This window comes from Acanthisitta chloris, unplaced genomic scaffold (genome assembly GCF_000695815.1).
Source record: "Acanthisitta chloris isolate BGI_N310 unplaced genomic scaffold, ASM69581v1 scaffold2175, whole genome shotgun sequence".
Classification (NCBI taxonomy): Eukaryota; Metazoa; Chordata; class Aves; order Passeriformes; family Acanthisittidae; genus Acanthisitta; species Acanthisitta chloris.
In genome coordinates this window covers 26,963-53,498 of record NW_008675163.1, presented here as the reverse complement: position 1 = coordinate 53,498, position 26,536 = coordinate 26,963, and the positions used below count along the sequence as shown (strand labels likewise).

The following is a 26,536-nucleotide window of genomic DNA, read 5'->3' as shown; positions in this document are numbered from 1 at the left end:
AGAGAAAAGGGGAGATCACCAGTTCCTGGTTCCAGTGTCAGTCTAGCCAATGGGACAACCAGAGTCCTGTAGGCTTTATATAAATAGGTTTTCCCTGCCTTGAAGACAGGTTTCCCAGTATCTATGCAAATTATTTATCATGCACAGTCAGTTCTTTCAGACCTTCCTGAAAACAGTTAGGAGGGCTTCAGGGCTCCCTGGTGATCTTGATGTCCTATAGTCTATGTCTGCCTCTCAGCCTCATTCCTGCACTTGCACTGTACTGTGTTGTGTTTATCTCCAGGAACTAGAACAAGTGCTGCCCTACCCCACATGCCCTCCTTCTCCAGCCACGTCTTGTTCTTTCACGTGGCATGTTATTACCAACAATCCTTGGTTGGCTCCACAGCCATCCAGCTATCGGGTTTTGAGACATACATATTAGCCCCTTAACCTTCTGGTATTCTACAACTATTGATACTTTATGGACATATTTCTAAGACCATAGCCTTGAAACACTGAAGGGAATAATTCAAATGCTCTCTAGTGCTAGGCAATGGGATATTTTAGTTTACAAGCTTAATGAAGTCAGCACATTCAGTCGGTATTTTATACACAAACCAGATTTATGAACAACTCATGATCCGGCAAGGAGATTAGGATTAAAAGATTGTGTAAATAGTCCTTCTGAATAGGCAATTTCTTGGCTTTGAGTTGAAGATATGACAAAGAAATACAATTTAAGAGAACATTAAGTGTATATGATACCAAGAATACACTAATATGAAAATACTGTCCAGCTTCAAAGTGCTATGGGGAGTAATCAAAGGGGGCATTAGTGTAATAATGGTAAATGGATAGTGTAGCCTTCAGTAAGGCAGAATCACCTCCTTCAATCTGCTGGCAATAATTTTCCTAGCACATCCCAGGATTCCACTGGCCTTCTTAGCCACAAGGGCACACTCCTGACTCATGGACAGTTTGCTGTCCACCAGAACCCCCAGGTCCCTCTCCTCAGAGCTACTTTTCAGCGGGACAGTGCCCAACCTGTACCCATGCTCAGGGTTATTCCTTACCAGCTGCAGAACTCTGCACTTGCCCTTGTTGAAATCAGTTGGCTCTTCTCTGCCCATCTCTCCAACCTGTTGAGGCCCCTCTGAAGAACAGCACAGCCCTCTGAGGTATCAGCCACTCCTCCAAGTTTTGTATCATCAGAGGACTTGCTGATAAGGCACTCTGTCCCCTCATCTAAGTTGATGACTGAGTTAAACAATACTGGTTCCAGTATAGAAACCTGGGGTACACCACTAGTGACAGAACTCCAACTACAATGTGTGCCACTGGTCACAAGTCTCTGGGACCTGCCACTCAGCCAGTTGTCAATCCACCTCACTGTCCACTCGTCCAACCCACATTTCTTGTGTTTGCCTATGAGGATGCTGTGGGACACGGTGTCGAAAGCCTTACTCAAGTCAATGTAGACAATATTCCACTGCTCTCTCTTCATCCCTCCAGGCAGTTGTTTCATCATAGAAGGCAATCAGGTTGGCCAAACATGACTTACCTTTGGTGAACATTATCTTCCATGCGGGCAGAGATGGCCTCCAGAATGAGGTGTACCATCACCTTTCCAGGGACTGGAGGTAGACAGACTGGCCAGTAGTTCCCTGGGTCCTCTTTCTTGCTTTTTTTGAAGACTGGGGTGACATTTGCCATCTTTCAGTCTTCAGGCATGTCTCCTGATCGCCAAGACTTGTCATAGATGATTCATAGATGCAAATCACATGCAACTAAAACTAATGTTTCTCTGCAGGAGTCTTGTTTACATGGGCACTACAAGGCAGCAGTTGTTCTCTTTACAGAGATAGAGTTTGATGAAAGCCCACAAGTTGGATCTCTCCTATCAATATCTGCCAAACATGGCAGGAACCAAATGTATTTTTGTAGCTGACACTTCATGCTGAGAAACAAAAATAGAATGTGACCTTGTCCCCTTGTCAACTGACACATCAGCATGGGCATCTGTTACAGGTGCTTCCCCAAGACAGGAAAGTTAGTAGAACCACACAGAAATTCAGGCATGGTCAGTCCCACAAGGGCAATTCACAGCCTTACTAATTATACCAGAAAATGTATGCAGCAAAATTCCCTTATGGACATTAGCCCATACTTGAATATATGCATTATGCAAATAAATTCTTATAGAGCCTCAGAATTTTTTCAGGCTCTTCAAGATTATTTCTCCTCTGCTCTAGATGTTCTCCTGGGAGAATTCACTGAGAGGGTCTTTCTATCCACAGTATCCCCCCATGGAGGTAATGCATTTTCTGTCTGATGTGAGCAATAAGGCTTTATGTACAGGTATAAGAAATAAAACTAAAGAAAGCCCAAGAAGAACAAGGAAAAAAAGTTAATCCAGTGCTAAGAGTCTAAACCAAGTTAAATGAGTGAAAATAAAATCATAATAAACTAGAATGTTCATTAAAATATCTAAAAATAAAATTTACATTTGTAAGAGTGCTAATTAACCACTGGAACAATTTATGCTGACATGTGGTAGATTATTCATCATTTGCATACTTCACATCTACACAGGGCTTCTTTCCAACAAAGAACACTGCTATTCACACAGAAGTTGTGTTCAATATGGGAATTCTTGGATGAGAGATCTGATATTTGTAGGGATATAGGTAGACCAAACGATTGCAGCAGCCTGATCTGACCCTGAGATCTGTGAATTTCCAGCCCAGAAGGGCCATATGCAGTTGATGCACCAATAAACGGCACATCTGGTTGACTGCCCAAGGACAACAGAAAATTCCAATTGAGGGAATCAGAAACACTTGCTCTGGCACAGGTACTTGCAAAAGACCATTTCAGATAGCACGCTGTGCCAACCCAGAGCCTGTTCTCATGAGGTTGTGTATTTGAACTGACCATTCAATGGCCCTAGCTCACTCTTCTTTCTTTCTTTCTCTTTTTTTCTTCAATTATGAACAACAAAGAAACTGCTTGTACACACACCCTTGTACATACCTTTTTGCAAAGTGTTTTGGTTCTTTGTACTATGTCGACTATTAAGGCAAACCAGTAGAAACCAATAATTCCCATTGCACTATGACGCAGGTTTGAGTGTTTGTTGCCTACAGCAGCTACTTAATTGGCAAGTTTGTTTCAAGTAGGTTGAACCAATTAAAAACATTTTTCAGCTTTAATAAACTGATACCCTACCACTCACCCTGGAATATTCCTTTAGAGAGCAAGTGCTTTACATCATGCTGCTATGTTGTTTTAGGTCGGTGCCCCTAGCTCCCAAGAAGCGTGGAGCTAAAATGAAAATGCTGAAGTGCTTCCAGCATGAAGCTGCTCTTTCATGTAATTATGCCTGCTGCTAATAGTCTTCCATTACAGCCAAGGAACAAGTTTTGCTAATCCATTACAACTGGTTGGGTGGAACTTAGAACACTGCCGCAAGCTCATTGGTTTTGATGTTGAGCTCAAATTGTCACATTTCAAACACTTTTACCCTCCATAAGTGACAAGGTGGGCCATGTTACAGCAGCTATTACCTAAGGGAAGTATTGAACTTATCACTTCTACTCTCATTGGGATTCACCTGCGAAGTACTTTATTGAAAATAACGAGACTTGCTCTGACCATTTCTGGTTCAGTGTGAACTCCAAATTCAGACATTAGGCTCTAAAAATGAGCTTGCTGCATAAACATCACCACTAACCAGTATTGCCTGTGGTGCTGCACCTTGCCTGAATAGGTGAATGCATAGGTAATTCAGCTTGAAATTTCTGAAAAATCTTCTATTAGAAAAATCCTAGAAGAAATCTCATCAAAACTAAGACCATATGCAATACCTTGAATTTTACTTCAAGATGCTGGATTTGTTTGGTCTTAGGTATTAAAGAAAACCCACAGTAAGTTTATACTGAAAGTTAAAGAAAACATTTGCTATTTTTGACGTGCTATTTAATTTAAACATTGCCCTGTGCCACAGTCACTATCCATAGACCACTCGGTTCCTAAGCCATATTCAAATGTACTTTGCAATTAGTTAGCTGACAGCCTGTGAGAATAAAGAGAGGGGAGATTTAGCTAAATTGAGATTTTCACAGACATTTTTTGAAAAATTCAGTCAGCATTAAGATAGGCAAACATAGTTGTGCAAAATGCAGGTGTCTACATGTGAGGCAAGGTCTGCATGCCTGTTAATGTCAGAGAAGCTTAGACAGCCAAGCACCTCACCTGACAGTGGACACCTAACTCACCAGGCCATGAAATCACACCTTTGCACCACTGGCTGTAGGGAGTTGAACTTCATTAAGCTGCTTGCTCATAAATCTCTCCTGCCCTTTCAGAAGCTCTATACCATCCCACAAAACCTGCCCTGGCAGCTCCATGAGTATCTCCCAGACTTGCACCATATCCAACCCAGCCCTGGGTGGATGTCCTAGACAATTTGGCAACACCCCAAGAAGCACCAGACACCTGAGAGTAAAGAACAGAGCACAGCCCTAAATCCACTGATTTTAGTAGCAGTGCAGAGGGACAACTCACCTGTAGACACATACATTTGAGGGTTGTAACCTTAAACAGTGTGTCTGAAGCTGATGGACTGAGGGAGAGCAATTGGTTCTTCTTCTTTGAACAGCATCTTAAAAAGGAATCCAACATAACACAGCACAAACCTCCACTAGAAATCATCTAGCTCATTTTTGTCCACAGGAAATATTCTCCTTACCTCTATTCCTATTTAGTACTGGTTTAATCAGCAGTTAATGAAATGGCAGAAAAATAAAAACCCACCTCAAAAAATCTAAACTAAAACCCAACCCAACCAAACAATTAAAAAAAACACCAAAAACCCAAAGAAAAAAACCAAACCGAAAAATGAGTGTGCTCGGCTTCAGTTGCACATCACACCTCCCTGATGCCAGGTGGGGAGAAAGACCCAAGATTAAGGTGAAGTTCTCTCTACAACTCTCCTTAAATTGCAACTTTAGCATCATTTAGCAAATGCAACCCATTTTATACAAGATTACAACGGGAAGGTCTTTTTACTGCGTGAGCTGCACTTACACACTGCCATCTTGTGTTAATAACCGGTTTTGCTGAACCTGAGAGCTTCACACACTCCAGATACTTTAGCAAGGATCAAAACAGACAGATAACATCCAGAAGGTGGGAAAATGAAACTGAAGCCTGCATAGAAGTACTTGACACCATTTAGGAAAAGCTAGGCTGGCTCAGAGCACATCCCTCCAGGCTGCAGGACACCAGTCAGGCACTATTGCAGACCACAAGTTGCTGAGTTTTCTCATCTCCCTCTGTTTTTCACAACCAGGCAATTTCTATGCCCAGATGATTCCCAGGGACAGGGCAATGTGACTGGGCTCAAGATACAAAAGATAGCATGGCCATGCCTGACTTTTCGCACAGCTTTGTGTACAACACAACGCTGAGAGAGGGAAAATCATGGCTAGGCTAGGACAAATTCATTGGTGTCTTGGAGGCTGAAAAACTTTGACCTTTGACAAAAATGTTACAAAAAAAAAAAAAAGCGAGTGTCTCAGTATACTTCAGGGCTGTTGATGGAGGCTATGGGTATCTGGAACTTGATAGGGGCAGGGCAGGGGACAGGCAGTGGCTCACAGTCTGCTGCTGTCTACAATGAAGGTAGTCTGAAAACTACAATGTAGTTGGGTATCCACACCATATCCCTCAGGTATGTGCCTTAATGGAGAGCCAGATCTGCACAGCACCTAATTTGGGTTTCTATTCTGAATAGCTCTCAGGGAAGCAAGCTTCTTCCAGAAGCAGCACAGGCTCCTACAGAGCTGTGCGAGCAGGCAGCTTGACTATCCCTCCAGTCTGTATTTGGGAACTAGGGTCTTCATATGCTGGTGTTCTCACCTATGGTCTACCACGTCATTTCTTACCACAACGGTAGAAACCGAATTAAATATCTTCACCAGTCCACTTAAACAATACCAAAAGCCAAGGCCAAGTCACAAAGGTGGGTGAACAAGGAGCTTGGCAAGCTTGGTTGATGAGGCATTTTAGATTCTTGTGACATTTTTTAAAGCAAAATTTAAAAAATGTTTGCACTTTGTAATTCAGTATTTATTAGCAGGGAGTTCCTTAGCATAAGGCAGCACCCATCTGTTCAGAGGAAAGATCAAAAAAACAAAGGAAATCAGGAGGCATGCACAGCTAGAAGCAGGAGAAGTTACAGGAGGCACACACAGGTGAAGTTCTCCCCACTACACCAAAACAGCATGATCTTATTCTGTTGCCCACAGCTATCACAGCCACAATCTCTTTTCCTAATCTGCTATACACCCCAGAGACCCCCGAGAGGAAGGAGCACTGTAAGCTGCTTTGGCACCCTCACTGTGGCTCTTCCTGGTGCCACATACAAGCTCAAACGCAAGGGACCTTCTACACCTTCCCAGCTGTCCTCTTCCTTGGTTTCATCCACAAAATGCTCCCTCAAATTCCTCTGATCCACAGCCCATGTTTTCTTCGCTGCTTCCAAGGACATGGACACAGAAGGGTACATAACCAGGCCTGAAAGGACTGGGGGGAAGTCACTGACCAAAGCAATTTGGGAGCCACCACAGACAAACACATAGCACACATTGCAGCTGCATTTTCAGGAGGAGCAGAACCTAACTCAAAAATATTTGTAGCATCTGATTTCTATAAACAGCAGAGATATTTTGAAGAATATCCACCCCTCTTCCAATTTGTGTTTCAGGGATGAACATACAGAACAAAGAATCAGTCTTGCTACTTGTATTAAATGCTGAAGAGAAAGCATGAGGATCTTGATGGGAGAGCTATACACAGAATTTGACACTGACTGTAAAGGAAGAGAGAAAAGCAAGAACTATTGTTCTTGTACATAATTAGGTGGACATCTTAATCCTGTTAGAAAAAATATTTTCCCCAAGAAGAAATTCAAACAATTTTATATTTCAACACATCACCTCATACACATTTAGCTGAAGTGAAAGAAAAAGCCCTTCTAATAAATGCAACTTTGGAATTTTTATTTACAAATATACTGTAATTCAACAACCATTCTCCACTCAGTTTGTGGAAGAAAAAAGTGATAGTTACATTTTCCAAATGGGAAAAGAAAGCTCTTGCCTTTAAATGGATTCCACAGAATATTATGCCAACACCACTGAGCAAACAGATTATTCTTTGTATTTAAGTTTCAAGAAGCACATAATTTTAGAAACCAGCATATGGAAAGCAAACACATTTGTGTGCATTTAAATGCAGTTTCATATTAACCTAGAGAATTCACTTTCAATATATGTCAAAAATAAGGACAGCAATTGCAAATATATATTTATATTAGCTATTTCTCTAATGCTCATTTCAAGAGCTTAGAAACAAAATACCCTCTTCATATACCATTGGAAAGTCAACTAGTTGATTATAAGCCTCAAAAATATTTTGAAGTTATTACTGAAAATATACTCTCTTGTGCTCTCAGTTCTTGAAGCTGAAGATGTGAAAGCATTTCCCCAGATATTTCCCTACTGCAATTACTTTCTTATAAATAAAAATAGTTATATGAAGAATACAAGGTATTGCTATGAAGCCTAGACAAGCAAGAGTTCCTCTTAGAAAAAACACACACACACAATATATATATTTATAGATCTACATCAGCAGCAATCACCTCTTCTTTTATCTCTGGTAGTGGTTTCATATCTTCATTTGCTTCACATGGAGGTTGGTTGTCCAGCTGTTAGGGAGAGACAGAAGAAACTGTAAGTAAAGTCTAGTTACTAAAGAATCTTTGTGATAAAAATTAAAATTTCCAAGTTAAAAATAGTCAGACAATGGGATTTCCATTACTTGAAACAGTAACACACACTAAGTATACATTCTGAATCTAGCAATCCAAATTTAGTGAACAATACAAATTTGACTTTAATCCAATTATAGCACTGCAAGTATTTCAGGCCAAGTAATATCCCACAGAACATGCAACTTACCAAGTTTATAAGAATTATTTTTAGTATTAGCACAGAGACAGAATGACAGTTTTTCTAAATCCATCCTTCAATAATGAAATTAAAATTTGCTAAATAACTATTACAATACTAAGAAAGAACTTTTTTATTCTCTCTCTGCATATCTTTGTGGGCATCTGCCAATACACTGCTGTTTCACTACAATGTTCCAAGTTTAAACCACAAAAATTACCATAAAAATGTGCAAAAATATCACACCATAAAATTGCATAGTGAATATTAATAACCCTGCAGTTTATCAAACCTTTTAGCCAATATGTTCACATTCCAAACTAAGAAATAATTAGCCAGGCTGATGTCAAATGCCAACTGCAAAGTAATCTGCATCACAGACTAGTGCTGTGCTGCCAGTATATTTTCACTGCAGTAATTGCATAGCTGGTTTTTATATTATTCAAATAGCTGATTTCAATTACTAATCACTAATTTAAATACTTCATTCTGTACCTACAAGTTCTTATAACTCCCAATTTGCTTGTATCTCATACAGTTATGTTTTGAGGTGCCCACTGGCCCAAGTAGATGCAGTCTGAAGGGAAGGGAATAGAACCATTTCCTCACAGATCAGCTCTGCTTCTGAAAGGCACTGCTGTGACTTTATGGGCTGTAATGTCAAAGAGAGACTTAATAGCAATTCATCCATGATAAAAGTACTTATCCAACTCATCCAGCAATTTCTGACCCCAAAAGAAAAGATAAAAATAACATAAGCAAATGCCAGAGTGAATCTCCCACACATTTGGGTGCTTCAAATAGGAACACAGTCACTTCAGCATAGCCTTGTCATCAAGGAGGTACAGTCTCCAAACATTAAACTCAGAGATACGACCCAGTGCTCTGAATCACCTTCAGATGGAAGGTGGTGATTCTCTTCCTCCTTCCACTGACCACAGTGACATCCTTGCACTTAACATTAGCCTCTGTAAAAGCACTGTTATCCTCAAGATGTATGGGATTTTCTGGTTTTAGTTTGGTCACCACACAATCATTTCTGTGGCTTTCCCTCTTCCTGGAAGCCAAAAAGAGCTTGTAAACAGCAACAGCATCAGATGCAGAGCTTCTCTTTTTCTGAGCTAGGTTTTGCAGACAGCAGCTGCCCAATTCCTGCTCAAATGTTGTAGCACAAGTATCCTCTTCCCTTCACTGCATTCTGGTCCACTGTGAGAAAAATGTGTCTGGTTCATGAAGAAACATAGACATGTTTCCCAGGAAGTAATTCATAAATGCTTTCTCTTCCCTGAATTTTAATCATACCAGAGAATTCCATATTTGTTACATTAAAAAAGAGCCAGATAAAATTCTTGAGACTTGTCAAAATTAGGAGGTTGTCTACCATCATCTGTGACAGCAGAACAAAAGACCTCAACACCACTATACAAAGCCTTAACATCATGCTCCAGTAAATAAGAAGTCTGCAAACCATAAAAAGGAAAAAAATTATACTGCACCTTTTAATTAAGATCTGTAAGTAAACCAATTCCTCCTGAACTTGTACCTAAATGAATAACCAATTACAGACCTATAATTCCAATAATAATAGCATCACAAAAAGAAACCAGCATTTGTGCCACCGGCACAGGATAAACTAATAGCTTTCCAGGTACGCATTAGGACTGAATTAAATACATGTTTCAGATTACTTTTTTTAAAAAAATGTAGACACTTTTACAAAAAGGCTTCTCTGTTATCAAGACAAGCCTGTTTAGCACCTGACAACTCCTTGACAACACTTTCTCAGATCTACGAAGAAAGGAAGATGACTATACCATGTTGTCTGCTAAGCTGCTTAATAGCAAGGTAGTAAAATCAGCTACCAGCAAGTTGAAAGCTAGGAATGACTACCCTACAAAAGACAGAAAGTGGCAATCAAACCTTGCTGAACCTATTCACTAATATACCACCTTAAAGCTAAACATGAAAGCTATCAAGTGGCTCAGCTCTGCAAACGCTTGAGGTTGTACAGCACAGAGAACAACTACAGTCATGCACACTGCAGTTGGATTGCCTTACTTTTAAATCTGATATAGCAGTCGTTGCAGAAGAGTTTGTTGTTTCGGATCCTAACTTCAGCTCCAGAGCGGGATCCCCCAAGATCGCATCCACACGCAACACACTGTATGAGAGATGAATAATTAGCAACTCCTTTCAAAATACTAAAAAGCAAAAATACTGTTCAAAAGCAGCTTGGATTAAGCTCGACAAAGCTTGAACCATAAACCCACAATCACTAGAAGCAAATGTATAACGATTAGTAGATCAAAATGCAACCAACCCTGAGAAAGTGTTTTAAGGCGACAACTGGACAATGAATAGCAGAGATACACCAGCTTAGCAAACATAAAGCAGACGGGTTTTAGATATTAGTTCATTAAATCTAATTCGAACTTCAATTGATCTGAAACCTAAAACTGGTTTGGCACAAAAAAATTTGTTCTCTAGATGGCAACAGCAATTTTGGCACAGAACACCTGGGTGTGCTACTTGCAGATTTCCATGTGGCACTAAACACAGCTGGTGTCCTCAGCCCTTTGGCACTCAAAGCAGCAAATATTCAGGCACTCCCGATTTCCTGGGTTTGCATCATCAAAACAAGTTCTTGTTTGGAGACACAGGGCTGATTTAGTTTTTCTTGCATAATCATATAAGGGGCTTGACCACTTTCACACAAACATCAAATTATTTAACTATGGTGACTAAATATGTATTTGCTGTGAATATGAACCACATCTAGAAGGAATGTAACCCGAAACATAACACTCCTCATCCTGAATTTACAAAGTACAGATCGTTTCCGTGCTTCAACAAGTAATGTATCTTTTGGATGGCAGTATGTTCAACAGCTCATTAATCTTCAGAAATTTGAAAAGCAGAAACTTGGCGCTTTCTTACGTAAGTTAGGAGCTACAAGTGGACTTCCTCGCACAGAATACATGTTCTGCAGAAAGGGAATGGCAACCAGGCCCCACAGATTAGCCCTGTTCCTCCTGCTCATGCAGACAGGACCAGGAAGAGCTTTGAGTCAATCCCTTATAATACTCCAGGTGATGCACTTGAGCAGGGCACAGAAGATAAGTGTTCTGAACCAGGCACACAACTCTTTTTTTTTTTTTCAGCAGCACCTCCAAATCAGAGTCTAATCCCTCATCTGGCTCAAGGGCAGGGGACATAGGACTCCTTTTACATCTTCTGTAGGCAAGCATTTATTCTTTCAGGTCTTGATATGCCCCAAGCTGACAGGAAATCACCTAAGTATGCCTCGATTCTGAGCATGAGCTAATATACCTAATTTCTGACCAGGGTCGAGTAAGCACTAAATACAGCTTCTGGATTTTATCCTGTCAGGTTGAACTCTGCCTACATGCCTTTACCTGGAAAACACCACATGAACACTGTTTGCTAAGATTAGCTTAGAAAGGATGGGTCTTCTTAAATGATTCAACTGCCAGGGTCCAAGCTGAGATCTCTTTTTTAGAGGAGCTGCTTTCTTTGGGAGAAGTGCTTCAGCTTCTCATGTTTTGCTGCCTATTCGAAGAAGGAAGAACTTTGATCTCACAGTCAACATGCCCATCTTACTTATCAAAGTCCTACTCATTAGCTCTGGCATTTAAGAGCTAACATTTCTAGCGCAGAGTGCTAAATTCCTACAGCTAGGACTGCCTCATGGAAATATGCATGCACCACGCTATCAAGAGTAGAAGGCAAAGCAGGTGATTAGTAAGAGCCCCTGTGAGCATAACACTGAGTAGCCATGCGTGCTCCTGATTAGTTCCTGTTCCTTCACGATGTGACTCCCAGCTCTCACCTTAAAGCAATGTAAATGATAACAAAGACCAAGAGACTCAATGATCATAGCTGCTCCTTTGCCCAGAACGTTATTACAGTATGAACAGATTTTCTTCCCACTGACTGACCTAAATATAGAATGAAAATCCTTAAAACCAGCTTGAAAAGATTTAAAGACAAAGTAAAGTTATCAAGTACTTTTTGAGATTAAAAATAAAAACACATGGGTAAAAAGTGGACTATTAGGCTGCTTGGGGAAAATAAACTGAAAATTAATATTATTTACAGTAGATCTGAAAGCTAGGGAAAGCTGAAGTGTTATAATTTAGATCAATTTACACAGGAACAAATTAAGAAATTCTGTCACATTCTTGGCAGATATTTCATTGTATAAAATACCTTCTACAAATAAAAAGTATACTGTTAAGTTCGGAGAGTAAGAATGCAGGTTTTGTGCTCCTGCCTTCTTGCTTATTTGTGGGGAACTATCCAGAAGGCTAAGTTTTAGCAAGCACCCCTGCCAAATCCCACCATCTGCACCTTGTTAGATAAAGGAAGGCTAGTCTTGGATATACAATATTATGTTAACTGTTTGAACATAAGCCATACAGAGATCAGTTTCCATAGATCTACCAAGACGTTAGCAAATGGAAGTGAGAACAAGATAAGCAAACATGGTTAAGAAGGTAATTTTCTTACATTATAGAGAATGTAAAAGCCTAGCTTTAAAAATAAAATTAAAAAAAACAAGGTCGATTTATCACTGAGAGCATAAGAGCTGGCGAAGTCGTGTTCACACTTGTTATATACATAACACATGCAATTGTGTGGGGATGAATCTCTGTAGTCTTATCCCAAGGTATTTTTAAAATGTTTCAAGTACATAAAACAGCAGAGTAATCTATTCTACCACAACTGAATTCCATTTTTATTTCAAAATATGTTGCAATTCTTGCTTTCTCCTCCTAGATTAAAACCAACATCCTACTCCGTAATTCTCCAGGGTCACGGGTTATGAGCATTCCTGAGTGCTCTTCAAGATGATATTGACCACATGCCAGGAAGGGGGGAGGAGAGACATGATGAGGGTCATAAAGCGTGGGTTTCAGGAATCTTTTGTTAAAACAAACCGAGGAAAATAAATGTCAGAAATGCCATCTGGAATAGGCTTTTACTAATCATTTTGGTAACCAACACATAGCTCAGAGACTGAAGATTTATTATTCTAGTTTCTTTGTTTTCTTAACCCATGTCAAGCAGCGATGACAAACCTGGGGAATTTTCTGAGTGACTGGAGTAGGGAGGTAATACCAACTGCCCCTATGGTGGGACAATGTCCACCATCTCCTCCAGCTCAAAAACTCCAGGTACTTGTTAATCAAAGTTATGAGCAAAAATACTGCTGTAGACCACCATATACACAATGTCTGCTTTTTAGTGCTGCCCAGCATTTGTACCTTCCCAGCAGAAGGGCACCCACTCACCTGCTGCGTGGCTGGGACCCTGGCTGGGAAGCAGAGGTGGGAGGCTGAGCCTGGGGGGCTGCCTGGGGAGATGCCTGGGGAGATGCCTGGGACACAGAAGGGCCTCTTGTGGAGGTGGTCGTTGGAGGTGCTTTGCTGGAGGAAGGAGCACACATGTAGGCTCGGTTTGAAGTGGACACCGGGCGACTAAAATCTTGACTAGAAGATAGAGATGATGAGGAGGCAGAATAGTTCAGCCCTGAGTGCCTCCACGCACTCGTTCTTGAAGAATCAAGATTGTCCAAGGACTCCCCTCTGTAACAGAGGCACACATACCTCAAATGTAAATGGCAGTACAGCTGGAAGAAAAGAGCTATACTCTGATTTTTTAAATGAGAAAAAACATCATCCTAGCATTTTTTAAATTTTATGGCGTGAATATGTTTGATCATCCTGAGTGATGTTCTTCACATACTGATCTAAAATGTTTAAATAGCAAATTACCCTTTGTGTCCAGTCCTAGTTCTCATGGGAAAAAGCAGGCAAGGTGAAAGAAAGGTGGCACTTAACATCTACTGAATAAAATCAAAACACACTCCATTGCAGTCTTATCAGGGTGAACTGTATCTAAATCCACAGTATGGCAACTGACCTCAGATACCAGGTTTGTTTTTGTTTTCTCCAAGGGATACCAGATTGAAAATAACAATCCACCCAGACTGGATAGCATCACCTAGGAACAAGGTGTTGGCCCAATAGCCAAACACTCTCCTGACTGATAACTTGGCTGTTTCCAAAGTGACAAATCCAACATTCACACATTACCTAAAGCAAAAAAATAAAACTTCAAACTTTCTGACATATTTGTGTGTTAAAAAGGCATACTCTTTAGCCATAATAATTCATTTTCGCAATAAATTTCCATGCTGAAATTCTTAAGCACATCTGTCAATGACAAAGCACACTATTGATTTCCACTGCTGCTATATCAACCGAGGAATACATAGCTGAGTTATTTACAGGTCACATCCACATTCTTTACTTGCAAAAACCCCATATTTAATCCCAGCTGTAATACAGCTACTTTCTTCCATGTGTGCTGCTATGCAGTTTACATTACAGCATTTCACAGACTCAATTTGGTTTTGTGCTCTGTAATACAAACTGAAGTTCAGAATAACCAAATAAAAATATTTGATGAGAGGCAAAGTTTATTTTTAATGTGATTCCTACCTCCTCATACTACTGCCGTACACACTAATGGGCTCCTTATGAATAGTGGTACTGCGCTGCCTAATCCAGCTGCTGTCCGTGTGTAGAGATGTTTTCTTTCTCATTTCCTGAAGGATTTGCTGTCTCTCCAGCTCTGCTGCAGACAAGTTTTGCTCCTTCTGAGGCTTCTTCTGTGAGTCACTCACGTTCCAGGACCTCTCTGAAGACTTGCTCTGGGTACCTGTGTGGGCAACATGCACAAAGTTCAGCTAGATACCTTAAGGCACAAAAGCAGTTATCATGCAGTCAGCACTCTGGCTATATCTCCAAGAGCTGTCTTTCATCACTACATTCACAAGTTTCTCCAGTTCTGTTTTATAGCCAGGTAACCTGTATGAAACTTCATAATACACCACTGTTATTACAAATTTTTTATTTGTATTTCCATTATTGTGGCATTTGACAATGCTTAACTTAAATACAAGTCCAGGTATTTTCCTTCACTTCCTAAGTGTATATGATAGACATTTGGGTATACATATTTATATACACACATGCAATTCTTAAAAGGGCATGATCTCTTTTAATGCCATAATTTGAACTCTTCCTCTAATATAAACTGAAGCATATATAAAATACATAGTTGAATAGTGAGATACCTTCTTTCCCTTTAAGAGCTCTTACTCCTTTCTTCTCTAAATCATCTCTGTTTACAAGAGTTTCTTTCCTTATTCAAGGCACTAAACACATTGCTTTATCTTTATTTATATAAATATATAGAGGACAGGGGAATCTTTCAGATATTTTCTCTGTTATTTGTATGTTAACTACTCAGTTGAAATGACATTTATTGTAGAGATGGCCTTTGAAAATTTGGAAGGGAAAACAAGTAAGCAGTCTTTCACCAATAGGTTTTGGCATGTCAGAAGGCAACAATTTTTTATTTCCTAGATCCAGTAACTATTTTTTACAGTAAGGCTAATTAAGAAAATCACTCAACAATAAGTAATTCAATTGAAATTTCAGCTCTTTAAATAGTGGTACAGCTGTAGATTTGCTCTTGGATGTTATTGCTATAGATTACCAATATGAAGTATTGTGGAAGTTTTCTTGCTCATTAGTTTCAATGACAACACTTTCATGTATGAAAACAGAGTTGTAAATCTTCAATATATCCTCTCATACAACATTTATGAACGTTGTATGAGAGGATATATTGAAGATTTACAACACTGTTTTCATACATGAAAACATTTATGAACGTTGTATGAGCACTTGGAACAGCAGTGATAGGACAAGGGGTAATGGGTTCAGACTGAAGGAGGGGAAGTTTATGTTAGATATTAGCAAAAAAATCTTTACTGTGAGGGTGGTGAGACACTGGAACAGGTTTCCCAGGGGCGTGGTGGCTGCCCTGACCCTGTTCAAGGCCAGGCTGGATGAGGCTTTGAGCAACCTGATCTAGTGAGGTGGTGTCCCTCCCTGCCATGGCAGGGAAGGTTGGGACTAGATGATCTGTAAGGTCCATTCCAACCTCTAAAATTCTATGATTCTATGATTTACTTTTCTTTGATTACTTGTCATTACTTTTTTTTAACTGTGTTTTAGACACAAAGGAGCTTGTGAACACTTTCTTTTGTAATATATTTTTTAATCTGGTTTGTTTGCTTTACACACATTCCTCAAAAATGCAGCAATAGAATAGAAGGACAATTCAAGAAGGCAGTGAGGAACTGGAGTCCAGGACACAAGCCACTGTGACAGTATTGAGACCTGACTTCTAGCTCTGTTACTCCTACACCAACAGAAATTAAGACAACAAAGAGTTGAATTAAATACATTTGCATCTTGGTATGTGCAGCTTTTTTTTTGTTGACAGATTCAACATATCAAAAGCACATACATCTTCAATAATATATGATTGGTTTAATCTCATATAAATATCAATCATCTAAAATTTAGGCAGCTAAAAGCTGTTTGCAATCACTGCTACAGTCTTCAAGAGAGCAGTTAATCATATTCGTCCTAGGTCTGAACATTGATTGCATGAATTTCCTCTAGCTGTTGAAACTTCATTAAATTGGGGCATGGTATGAATTTGATTTACAACCAGCTATCCAAAATTACTCTGACAATTAATTTTCTTAGGATGACTATATGTAATATGCTTATTTCCCACCCCAACATACCACCAAGAAAAAAAATTTTAATAACAGAAATTAAACAGTATTTACCATTTCTGACTGTGTTGAATTCATTCAGTTCTGAAGTCGACTTGGACTTATTCCTAAGGATATAGAAAATATTCATTTCTCTACCTTAACTAAGAGACCTCACCACACACAAAGATTTTATCTGTACAAACCACAGATCCCTAGCCCCCTTTTTAGCACCATCCCTCCCATTAACAACTTTCAGTGCACTTAAAACAAGAGGCAAAAATACCCAAACAAAGACCAAGAGGATATTAAGGTGAAAAAAGGTGTCAGTATTTAGATGTCAATAGGCAATTACAAAATTAAAAGTTAAAATTATGTACAAAGTTCCCAGTGCTTCAGGTATAAGAGACTGATCATTGTATTTGCTTCAACAAAAACAGGTAGAAACTAAAGTCCTTCCCCGTGGTTTTTGTGAAGAATGCAGTCAAACAGTCAAAGAAGTGACAGCTTTCAAAGCAGATTTACAAATTATTTAGCTTAATGAGAAACTTAACTAATAGTTCAGCACTGTTACTAGACTGTAAGCAAAACACCTTCTCAAACACTGGATGCAGACTGTCCTTAGGGAATTTATTATTCACTGATTATACCCAGCAGCATAATTTTTAATTAGTTTTAGCCAAGTAATGTCATTCAACAAATGTCATATCCAGGCAAAAAGCTTTTTTTCTGACCACAGCAGGACCTTTAACAACACCTCTGTGCTGTATTATTAGTCTCAAGTAATACAGCCAGCTTTTTAGTTTAAAATACCTCACAAAGGAAGAGGAATCCTTTGCTGGTGCACAACTCAAAGCTGCTACATTAATGTGTTTACATGTACAGCATTGGCTGCATAGCAGCATTTTGAGGGAGTCTTGTCCTTTATCTGTAGATAAATCATGCATAAACTACATGACATTTCTTGCTCCCCTAAATTCTGTTTGTCTATCTTATGGTGCAGAACTATTTTATTATCTGTTCAAGAAGATACAGCAATTTCACAGCTGACTGCAGCAAACAGGAGATGTGAAAAGCAGAACAGCCTTGCCTGGGATGCTTTCGGCACCTGAGTGGCTTCCTCACACATATATCCACGACGTAACTAACTAGTGCAGGTACCTTCTGAAGCTAGATTTAGAGCCATTAGTTGCACCCAGTAAGTTCTGAGATTCCTCTTTATATAAAAAAAAGATATGTTCACTCCAGCTACAAGAAGAGATCAATTACACGGCAGAACTCAGCTTTCAGAACTACTGTGACATGTGATCTAAAACTTTTTTTTTAAGAGTGTAACTGAAAAAGTGGCACATCTATCTCCCTGATGAATATGCTGCTGCTGCCTCTCACTTCTCTTTCTGTTTACTCTCTCTTAAGTTGCACAACCCTGATTGGGATGACTGCACCTTAGTTTGTATAGCACATTATGACACAACCACAATAGTATCTGAAATTGTTTTCCAGCCAGATAAATCTAGTACCACCCACATACTTGCTTCTTCACAGTTCTGTTTCTCCCAGTAAAATCTCACTGACTAACTGTTGCTTACAACACTGCATATAATTTGGCAAAAGTTTGACTGCTTGTTTTTTTCAATGCCATGAAACACAGCAGCAATCAGAAGTATATAGGTGCCATGGCAAAAGTTTATTAGGAGCTTAAAAGTTTTCTGACACAGAAACAGTGCTGTTACAACCTATGTTGAGATTCAGTATCATACATACCTGTCAGCAAATGACTGACTAGATTGCTCCTCAGTGGTTTTAGAAACTTCATAACGCTCATAATGCCTATTGAAAATAAAAATATAACATTATGTTCATATACAGAAAAAGATGTACATAGACATAAATAGTTCCTACTGAAAATATTCAAAACAAGTCCTTAAGGGAAAAAAAGATACAACTAACAAAAGAAAGCAGAAAAAGAAAGGTTGTCAGGAAAACTGCCTGAAATTAAATTTTTGTGAAATTATACAAAATCCAAATGTGAGCATGCCAAAATGGTTATTGGGGAAGATATTTCAACCTAGCCATTGATTCAATTTCTTATTACCTGTCAATGAGAGGATGGCCATCTCGATCCTCTGTTGTTTTAGATACCTCATAGCGCTCATAATGTCTAGAAGCAACATAAAGGTAAAAGAAAGCATGTATTAAACAAAAAACATTTCTAGAAATTGAGCAAACAGTAAGAATACATAGAGAAAGCTGAGCTAGTTCAGATGTGTTATCCAGAAACATGAAAATATATGAGAAAAAAAACCCTCAAAGATTTAAGATGCTGCAAAAATTACAAGTATCAGTATGCAACTGTGATTATCTCATCCATTTCAAAGCCAGGAGGTAAGCTTTGTTCAAGCACAGCAGTGCTCCAAAATTACATTTAAATTCTAGAAAACTGAATAGGTGAAGTTTTTAAGCCAGAAACACTCACTAACTTTCAGATAATGCTCTTCAGCTGCCTGCCCCCAGCCTCAGTGCTCTTTGCAGCAAGTATGTAATATTTCAGATATCAAATCCTATCTTTGGATATCATCACAAAGCAAATATTTAACACCAGATATTTTAAAGCCTAGTTTCACTGAACTTGCACCTATACCATTAAGCAAAGCCACCCGTGTTTAGCAAAACACCTCCTTTGGCAGCAGCCTCGGAAGCAATGAAATTGCTGTGGACTAAAGCATGTATCAAGGATTTAGATATGCAGATATTACAGAGGCTTAGTAAATTACCACACAAAGTCCTATTATCTTGCAGCTGGAGCAAGCTAAAACTGTAGAGATACCCTGGCTTCGCTGCCAAAAAGGACCCGTTCAGTCATTGTAACTAGTGTGCCTCTGCTTTGCCCAGCAGGGACATCAGGCAGCAGTCATTTACAATAAGCTAACGTAATGCTGGATTTTATAATCTCCTCTGCAAATATATGCATTTTAATTACATTATCTTCTCCAAAGACTTAACTTGTTACCATGTGTTGTCTTCAGTCATCTCATTACTTATATAAGAACATAAGAAAAACCTCAAAAGAAACCACAAGGCTAGTCATATACAAGGCAGTAAGCTAAATGCACACAAAATAAGAAAAAGTTACTGGCTTAATCTGTTTCGGACAGATTAATCTCCCGTGATGCCTGTAATTGTAATTTGAAAACTACTGGGCAAGAACACAAACTCGTAAACTAACAGTTGGGGATCTTTTTTCTTGGTTGGTTGGTGGTTTTTTTTAAGCCAAGCTGCTGAAGAAGGTAATAAGAGAATAAATATATCCACAAAGGATATTTCTAATGGGTAAGCCAGTATCTGTTCACTCATATAGCATGATATCCCTCATTGAAAAATTAACCCAGTATTTAAATTGCAATCAAGCTTTATTGTTCTGCTGTTGAATTAAAAGGAGAGAAAAACCTGGAAAATGAGTCATTCATTTGCTGGAAAAGTGTTAATTTGGTATTTCTTCTGAAAGCCCTGTATGTTGAATCACTGGCTCTCAATTTACAGGCTTGTGCTGGGTTCTTAAAAAATCTTCACACTAAGTGCTTCAGGTCATCTTTGATTTGGCTGTACTTACCATATTTACACTTCCCATTTATAAAAAAAAAAAAGAGTTGAAGTGGATTAATATAGCACTTAATTCATAACTTGTGTTATGTCTGATCCTTCTGTCTTTAGAAAGACTATCCTGTGATATCCTGCACACCGCCTGATTAGAGTATGAATCTTACATGAATATTCTAATATATTCAGAACAAGCACACTCCCCTTAGAAAAGTATTTGAATTTGCAGAAGGAAGAGAGAGAACATCCTATTACAAGTGTGCACCTTTTGTACTGAGGCGCCTCCACTGACACCTCCCTTTGTCTTTCAGACTGGCGTTTCAGCTCCTCCATCTCTGCCTGACGTCTCTGCCTCTTCTCCTCAACATATTGCTGCACCCTTTCTTTACGCTGTCTCTCAAGCTCTTGGAGTTCCCTTTCTTCCTCAGATCGCAGGGTTGCTTCTTCCTGGATCCTCTGTTCCTCCTGAAGCCGCCTCCTTTCTTCTTCCTCCTTCCTCTTGCTCCCTCCATATCCTTCTGGCTCCTCAGGAATATCTGCTTCAGAGCTTGCTCTCCAGCTGGACACAGATGGAGCCTGTGCAGTGATGGACGCCGTATTTGAGGTTAGAACAGTCTGCTCCTGTAGCAAATTAAAAAAAAAATATCATGTTTTTAGGGAAGGGAGCTGTTTTTTAAATATGTTGCTTACTCAGAAAAGCCCATTTATTCTACAAGGGAAAACTGCAAAAAGCATCCCCAGCATTTTCAGTGCAAAACACAGGGTGTACTTTGGTTTCATGGTTTGAGAGCCTGCTAACACATTCTCCTAACTCAAGAGCTTCATTCCACACAGTGGCCCTAGCAAGCGCCACAAGCAGCATGGCCACAACTATGTGAAACATTCTGCTTTCTAAAGTATCACTTACATGTCAAGCCATCCCTTCCCCACTTAAATACCCATGGAAAACAAACCCTTCCACGATACCCAGCATTTCTCCCTACTGTTTTGACTTAGAAACTTGAGACCTACTTAAGAGTGTGTATACAAAGATATACACTGCAAGTGTGCATCAGACCAATGAATTTCACATGAATCCTCATGTGGAGAAAACCCCCACTGTCCTCCAATCTCCCACCATTTCAAAGTGAAGCCTCAGACCTACCACTCTATGACTCATCTCTCAAAGTTGAGAAAGAGTCTTTCAGCGGTCAAAAGAAGTTTTAGCCACAGAGAATAAATAATGCTTATGGGTACATCAAAACCTCTAATGACAGAAAAAATTTGAAATGGCTTACATTCTTGTACAACTAAGCCCTTTAACAGCACAAAAATCTTTCTTATTGAAGTCCTATGCCTTAAATTATGGTCTACTTATTTGTGACTGTATAAACAGAACTGATCTAGCTTGGATGCCTAAAGCATCTCTTTATTGCTATGTGAGTGCCATCTCAGACAATTCCCACACTCAGGAAAAACTTGTTCATCTTCCCATAAGCAACAGCCACGAAAGTCGGCATCTCCAGAAACTACATGCATTCGATGTTTTAAAATGTATAAGAAACCTGAAGTTGATTTGATATGTAAATTTATCAGAGATAGGATGAACTGGTTGCTAGTAACAAGCCAAGTACTTACAAACATGCTTCATGATGAAGTATTGAGCAGAATTCCAACAAGTAGCATCAGAAAGTAAATAAACAGCACACGTGACCATTTCTGGTCACAATAATTAATACATGCTGTAATGTTTTGCCAACATATTTCTGGTGTTAGTTACCTAACCAGCCCATAAGGAAAAGAGCCAAATTCAACATATCTCAAAACACGCCATTTACTCTTTCCATCCCAGTTTTGCAACCTCTTTCTACCAAGTCATAGATAAGAATCTATTTTCCCTTATGAGAAGATAAATGATATAGAAAAAAAATAATTTGCCTGTTTGCCTGAATATACTATAAGGGAAGAAAAGCCCTCATGAAACTACACAGTCAGTGAAACAATATTCATAGCCTACCTCATCAAAATACTTGGAACTCTCTTTTTCTGCTTCTTGCTTAGCTCGTAGCCATTCTTCCCTCAGTTTTTCTTGTTCTCGTTGGTATTTCTCCTGTTAGGTTAGATTTAAGTAAAACATGCAAATAAGAAACATGGTATTTTTTATTTGCATTAAAATTTACTAGTGGTATTTAGTGTGGTTTTTAACAGACCAGCATGGTAAAAACATCCTTGAACTCAACTAGGACACTAGATCTTCTACAAATGAAACACTGGCTCACATACAATGCAAAGGAGTTCTGTAATTCATTTTGGAGAATCAAGGCTTTTTACAAGCTGTCTCACAACAACTGACCTCATGTGTTATATTCCCTGTCCTATAGTTTAGTTCTCATTTGAACAAAAAACCAGCAAAGGTACTTCTGGAAAGATGAAGTGGTTATATTTAACTTGGAATTGGGCACAATAATTTGGTAAATATAAAGTGATCACTAAGTGAAATATGAGCCAGTGATTCAGTTTGAGCAAGAACTCTTGGGTTTTTTTAAATGCTATCTAAACAAAAACCAATTTTTGGACCTTCAAATTTGTCTTATGACTAGATTTGGGATGAAACCAATACAACATCCTAAAGAATTACTCAAGGTACACAAAAAAAGTTTTGGTGGTCTCGTCAGTAACCACTTACATCTTGGGAAAACCAAAGGATTTAACAACGTCGAAAGTATTCCTTTTAGGATGCTGGAAATAAGCAAAGAGAGACTTTGCTTCCTGTCTTTGTTGTTGGAAAATTCATTACTAGGATCATGGAGGAGAGAAAGAACATTATTACTCTGGCCGATTTTAGTACTTCAGGTTTAAGAAAGAAGGAGCAAAGAAAGTGATGGCAAACAGCTGAGTTTGCTTTCAAGAAAGGGGAGCCAAGCTTTACATTCTTGAAAGCCATCTCCTCAGTCATCAAATGGAGCATCCATATCATAACAGAGACCACAGATAACTTTAGAAAGGTACAGCTGTTGCCTTGCAGGGTTTGTAAGCTAAAAGAAACAAAAGAAGATGAACCACCCCAAAAAGCAACGGAGTTGCTATGCTGCAATTTGCACAGGTCCTCTTAATAAGTTTGGTGCGTTCAGCAGAAAACTGTGATGTCAGAGTAAATGATGTTCACTGACATTTCTCCTAGCCATCAGACTTCAGGTAACAAACTTTAATTTAATTTGTAGAGATGTGTCGTGCTGAATGTGGTTGAACCTGCTTATGCTTCATTGAGCTGAGGTCCTTGCAGAGACATTCACTTGGGTTTTTTTCTGCTATCCTAAGATGACAAACAAAATCCCTTTGCAACGCTCCCCTCCAGCTCTAACAACTGGTTATCAGGGTGATTTTCAATTAGCAGATTCAGCTTCATGACTCACAGAGGTCCTGGGAACCAGGTTGATTCTAACTGATTAGCTGATTGCTAAATATCAGGATGCTAGCAGGCATCTAGCCACGGCACTGGCTGTCTCCTCTTCATATATGAATATAAGGCAGTATTGCCAATTGAAGATAAAACTCAGGCTAGAGACAATTTTCTTAAGGGGGAAAAAACCCCTCATATTCAAAAGTGAAGACTACTGCTCCTTTGGTATCCTTTACATTCTGTTGCCACTAAGAACATACCAATCTTGTGAAGATTAAGCAATTCTGGTTGTAATGAATATACATTTTGGGTTTGATTTCATGAAGTTCACTAAGGCATTGCCCTCTTTTTGCTGAGTAACTGTGAGTGTTTGTAACCATGCAGCCCAGAAAAAATTCTGAGAGTCTTCTCAAACCATCAAGTAAGAACTGAAGTCATGTACTACTTTCTTTCCTAAAGCTGCTGCACACAAAGGATTGGCAGCCCATGATTATGATGATTAATTATACCTGCAATAGACGGTCTTGCTCCTTTTGCCATTTTTCCTGGCGTTTCCTCTCTTCCTCTTGATCCCAAACCCGACGACTAGGAACACTAATGGATGGAACCGGGAGCTAATATAGCACAGAAATGAAATAATATTATCCTCTTCCATGTAATCAACCATCTACATTTTAAAACATATTTTTAAAGTGAGAAATAAAAGCCATTATAAACACTAAAGTTTTATAGTGACAAGGACCTAAATTAGCCTTTTCTTTAAATGGACAGAAGGCAACTATTCTGTTACACATTACAAAAATTTTAGTCTATACTCTCAAATTTGATAAAAAATTTAAAGCAATATAAAAAGCAATAGAAAGCAGTGGTCTCCTTGAAAAGACTAGGATTATACAACTTAGTAGTAGTTAGTGAATCGTACTTACATCAGGTATTGCAGTCTCTGGGCCTCCTGTCAGATTTGGAAGGCAAAAAAAAAAAATAATCGTTAGACCCATACATACTCACTGCTGCAAGACCTGTGTAATGGTGGCCAGTCAAAGCTTCAGACTAATTTTTGACCCTCAGTAAGACATGCTTGTATTTTGCCCTACTGAACTTATGTGAGGGCAGCATTCATTAGGTGCTTTCAACGAATGTGCACAATTGTTTAAAAGCTTTACATGCTTACAAGCGCCATCAGCAATTACTTGAACTAGCAGTACGTCTCCCACTGTGGCAATACAGAGGTTCTTTACTACACCTCTCCTATTATTATTATTGTGAGACTCAAGTGTTTAATACGACTGATACCCAGAATGCTGCTCTGTTGTAGAGCAGCTATTCTCCTCCTGCCCTTGACATGAATTAAGACCAACAGACATCCACTGGCAGCTTCTCCACCAACACCCCACGTATTTCCCTTTTCCAACTTTCCTCCTTTCCTACTCCCAAAAGCACACTTGAGTTCAGTGAATTTGTCATCATTCACCACAAACTTTATGCTATTTTTGTGCCAAGATGATTATCAGAGAGATGTCTATTATGCTAATATATTAGAAGTTGGGAAATTGTGGAGAAGCACAGGTTTGAGTATAATCCTTACTTAGGCATCGTCACTATTTTTTTTGTTGACAGTGCATATATCTTACTCAGCTGTCCAAATTTAAGTCTAAAAAAATGCATAAAAGAAACAAGTTGCAACAGTTTTCTGAAGTATGACCACATGAAGTGGAGAAAAGGTGAAATTTTGGATTCAAAGGGCATCTAATAAGCCACAGGCTAGTGTTCAATCCTGTCTTGACAATTTTGTCCTCATTATCAGATCACAACAGCCAGTGACAATAGGACAAACAGCCTAGTCTATTGCAATTGCACCAGGAGATGTCAAAGGGAGGCATAGACAGCACCTGTCTCTACTACCCTCTTCTCTCACTCCTGTAATCTGATGCTGAACTGCACAGGTTTACAAAGAAGATACTTTCATATAATTGTAAAGCTAAAGTGTCAAAAGTTTAAAATTAACAAAACTGTACTGAATGTCAACTCTAGAAATACACACTTGCCCTCCCCCTCAAGCATAAGTGAAATACTTCAAATACTGATGTAAAATTAATTAAAATAAAAACCAAACTTCATAGCCAGCCTTAAAGTAAAACCACAACAAAACAAAAAAACCAACACCAAAGAAACAACCAGCAACAAAATACCACCATATTGCAGCAGAAGTATTCAAAAGCAAACAGAACCACAAACACTGATACCTGCTGTGGCACTTCACATATCACTTCTGACAAAAACCAGAAGCCATCACCACTAAAGGCAAAGTCCTGGCCCTGCTAAAATGATTGTTAAAATTCAACTGAACTTCCAGTGGGCCAGAGTTTCACTCTCAGACTACAGCAAAAGAGCAAGGCATACACAGCCCAAAGACAGCATAAGACATACAACATTAGTGGAAGTATGTGAGCTGTGACATGCAAAACACTGAAAAGCAACCTACAAAACCAAAATTGAGTGCCTCATTTTTTTTTATCTTTAAAAGCTAGCATAGTCAATTTGAAATTTATATTGGTCTTCTTGAGATCTTGCAACATCACCACATAGTGGAAAGCCAGCAAATGCCTTTTTCCACCAATTTATATGAAAGCACAGGGCTGCAACTCAAAATACTTATCTGCAGATTTGAGTTTATCAACAGCTCTGAGATATTTGCTCAACCTCTGCTGGGATATTCATCACTGTTATTCTTGTTTTGTAGGTAGTAGCAAACCTGAACAGAGAGTGCTATTCTTCTTACTTTTCCCAGTGAAAAAAAACCCAAAAAGTATGAATGACATAGAAGAGATTTAAACAGCTATAGATATAAGAGAACACACAAAGACCCATTACCACAAAGGTAGACCCATGAACTGT

At 39.0% G+C, this 26,536-nt stretch overlaps 1 protein-coding gene across 1 annotated transcript in view; it reads right to left on the bottom strand.

Moving 5' to 3' along the window:
- Window positions 1-7,025: 7,025 nt before the first annotated feature.
- Window positions 7,026-26,536, bottom strand: part of LMO7 (LIM domain 7) — a 42,375-nt gene continuing 22,864 nt past the window's right edge. The window contains exons 15-26 of the mRNA XM_009075601.1: window positions 24,568-24,593; window positions 24,151-24,255; window positions 22,259-22,351; window positions 20,528-20,883; window positions 18,761-18,826; window positions 18,430-18,495; window positions 16,741-16,793; window positions 14,528-14,747; window positions 13,316-13,609; window positions 11,851-11,959; window positions 10,059-10,161; window positions 7,026-7,756 (exon numbers count right to left, since the gene is read on the bottom strand). Coding sequence (XP_009073849.1) covers window positions 7,734-7,756; window positions 10,059-10,161; window positions 11,851-11,959; window positions 13,316-13,609; window positions 14,528-14,747; window positions 16,741-16,793; window positions 18,430-18,495; window positions 18,761-18,826; window positions 20,528-20,883; window positions 22,259-22,351; window positions 24,151-24,255; window positions 24,568-24,593 — 1,514 coding nt within the window. The 3' untranslated portion in view covers window positions 7,026-7,733. The remainder of the gene's footprint in view (window positions 7,757-10,058; window positions 10,162-11,850; window positions 11,960-13,315; window positions 13,610-14,527; window positions 14,748-16,740; window positions 16,794-18,429; window positions 18,496-18,760; window positions 18,827-20,527; window positions 20,884-22,258; window positions 22,352-24,150; window positions 24,256-24,567; window positions 24,594-26,536) is intronic.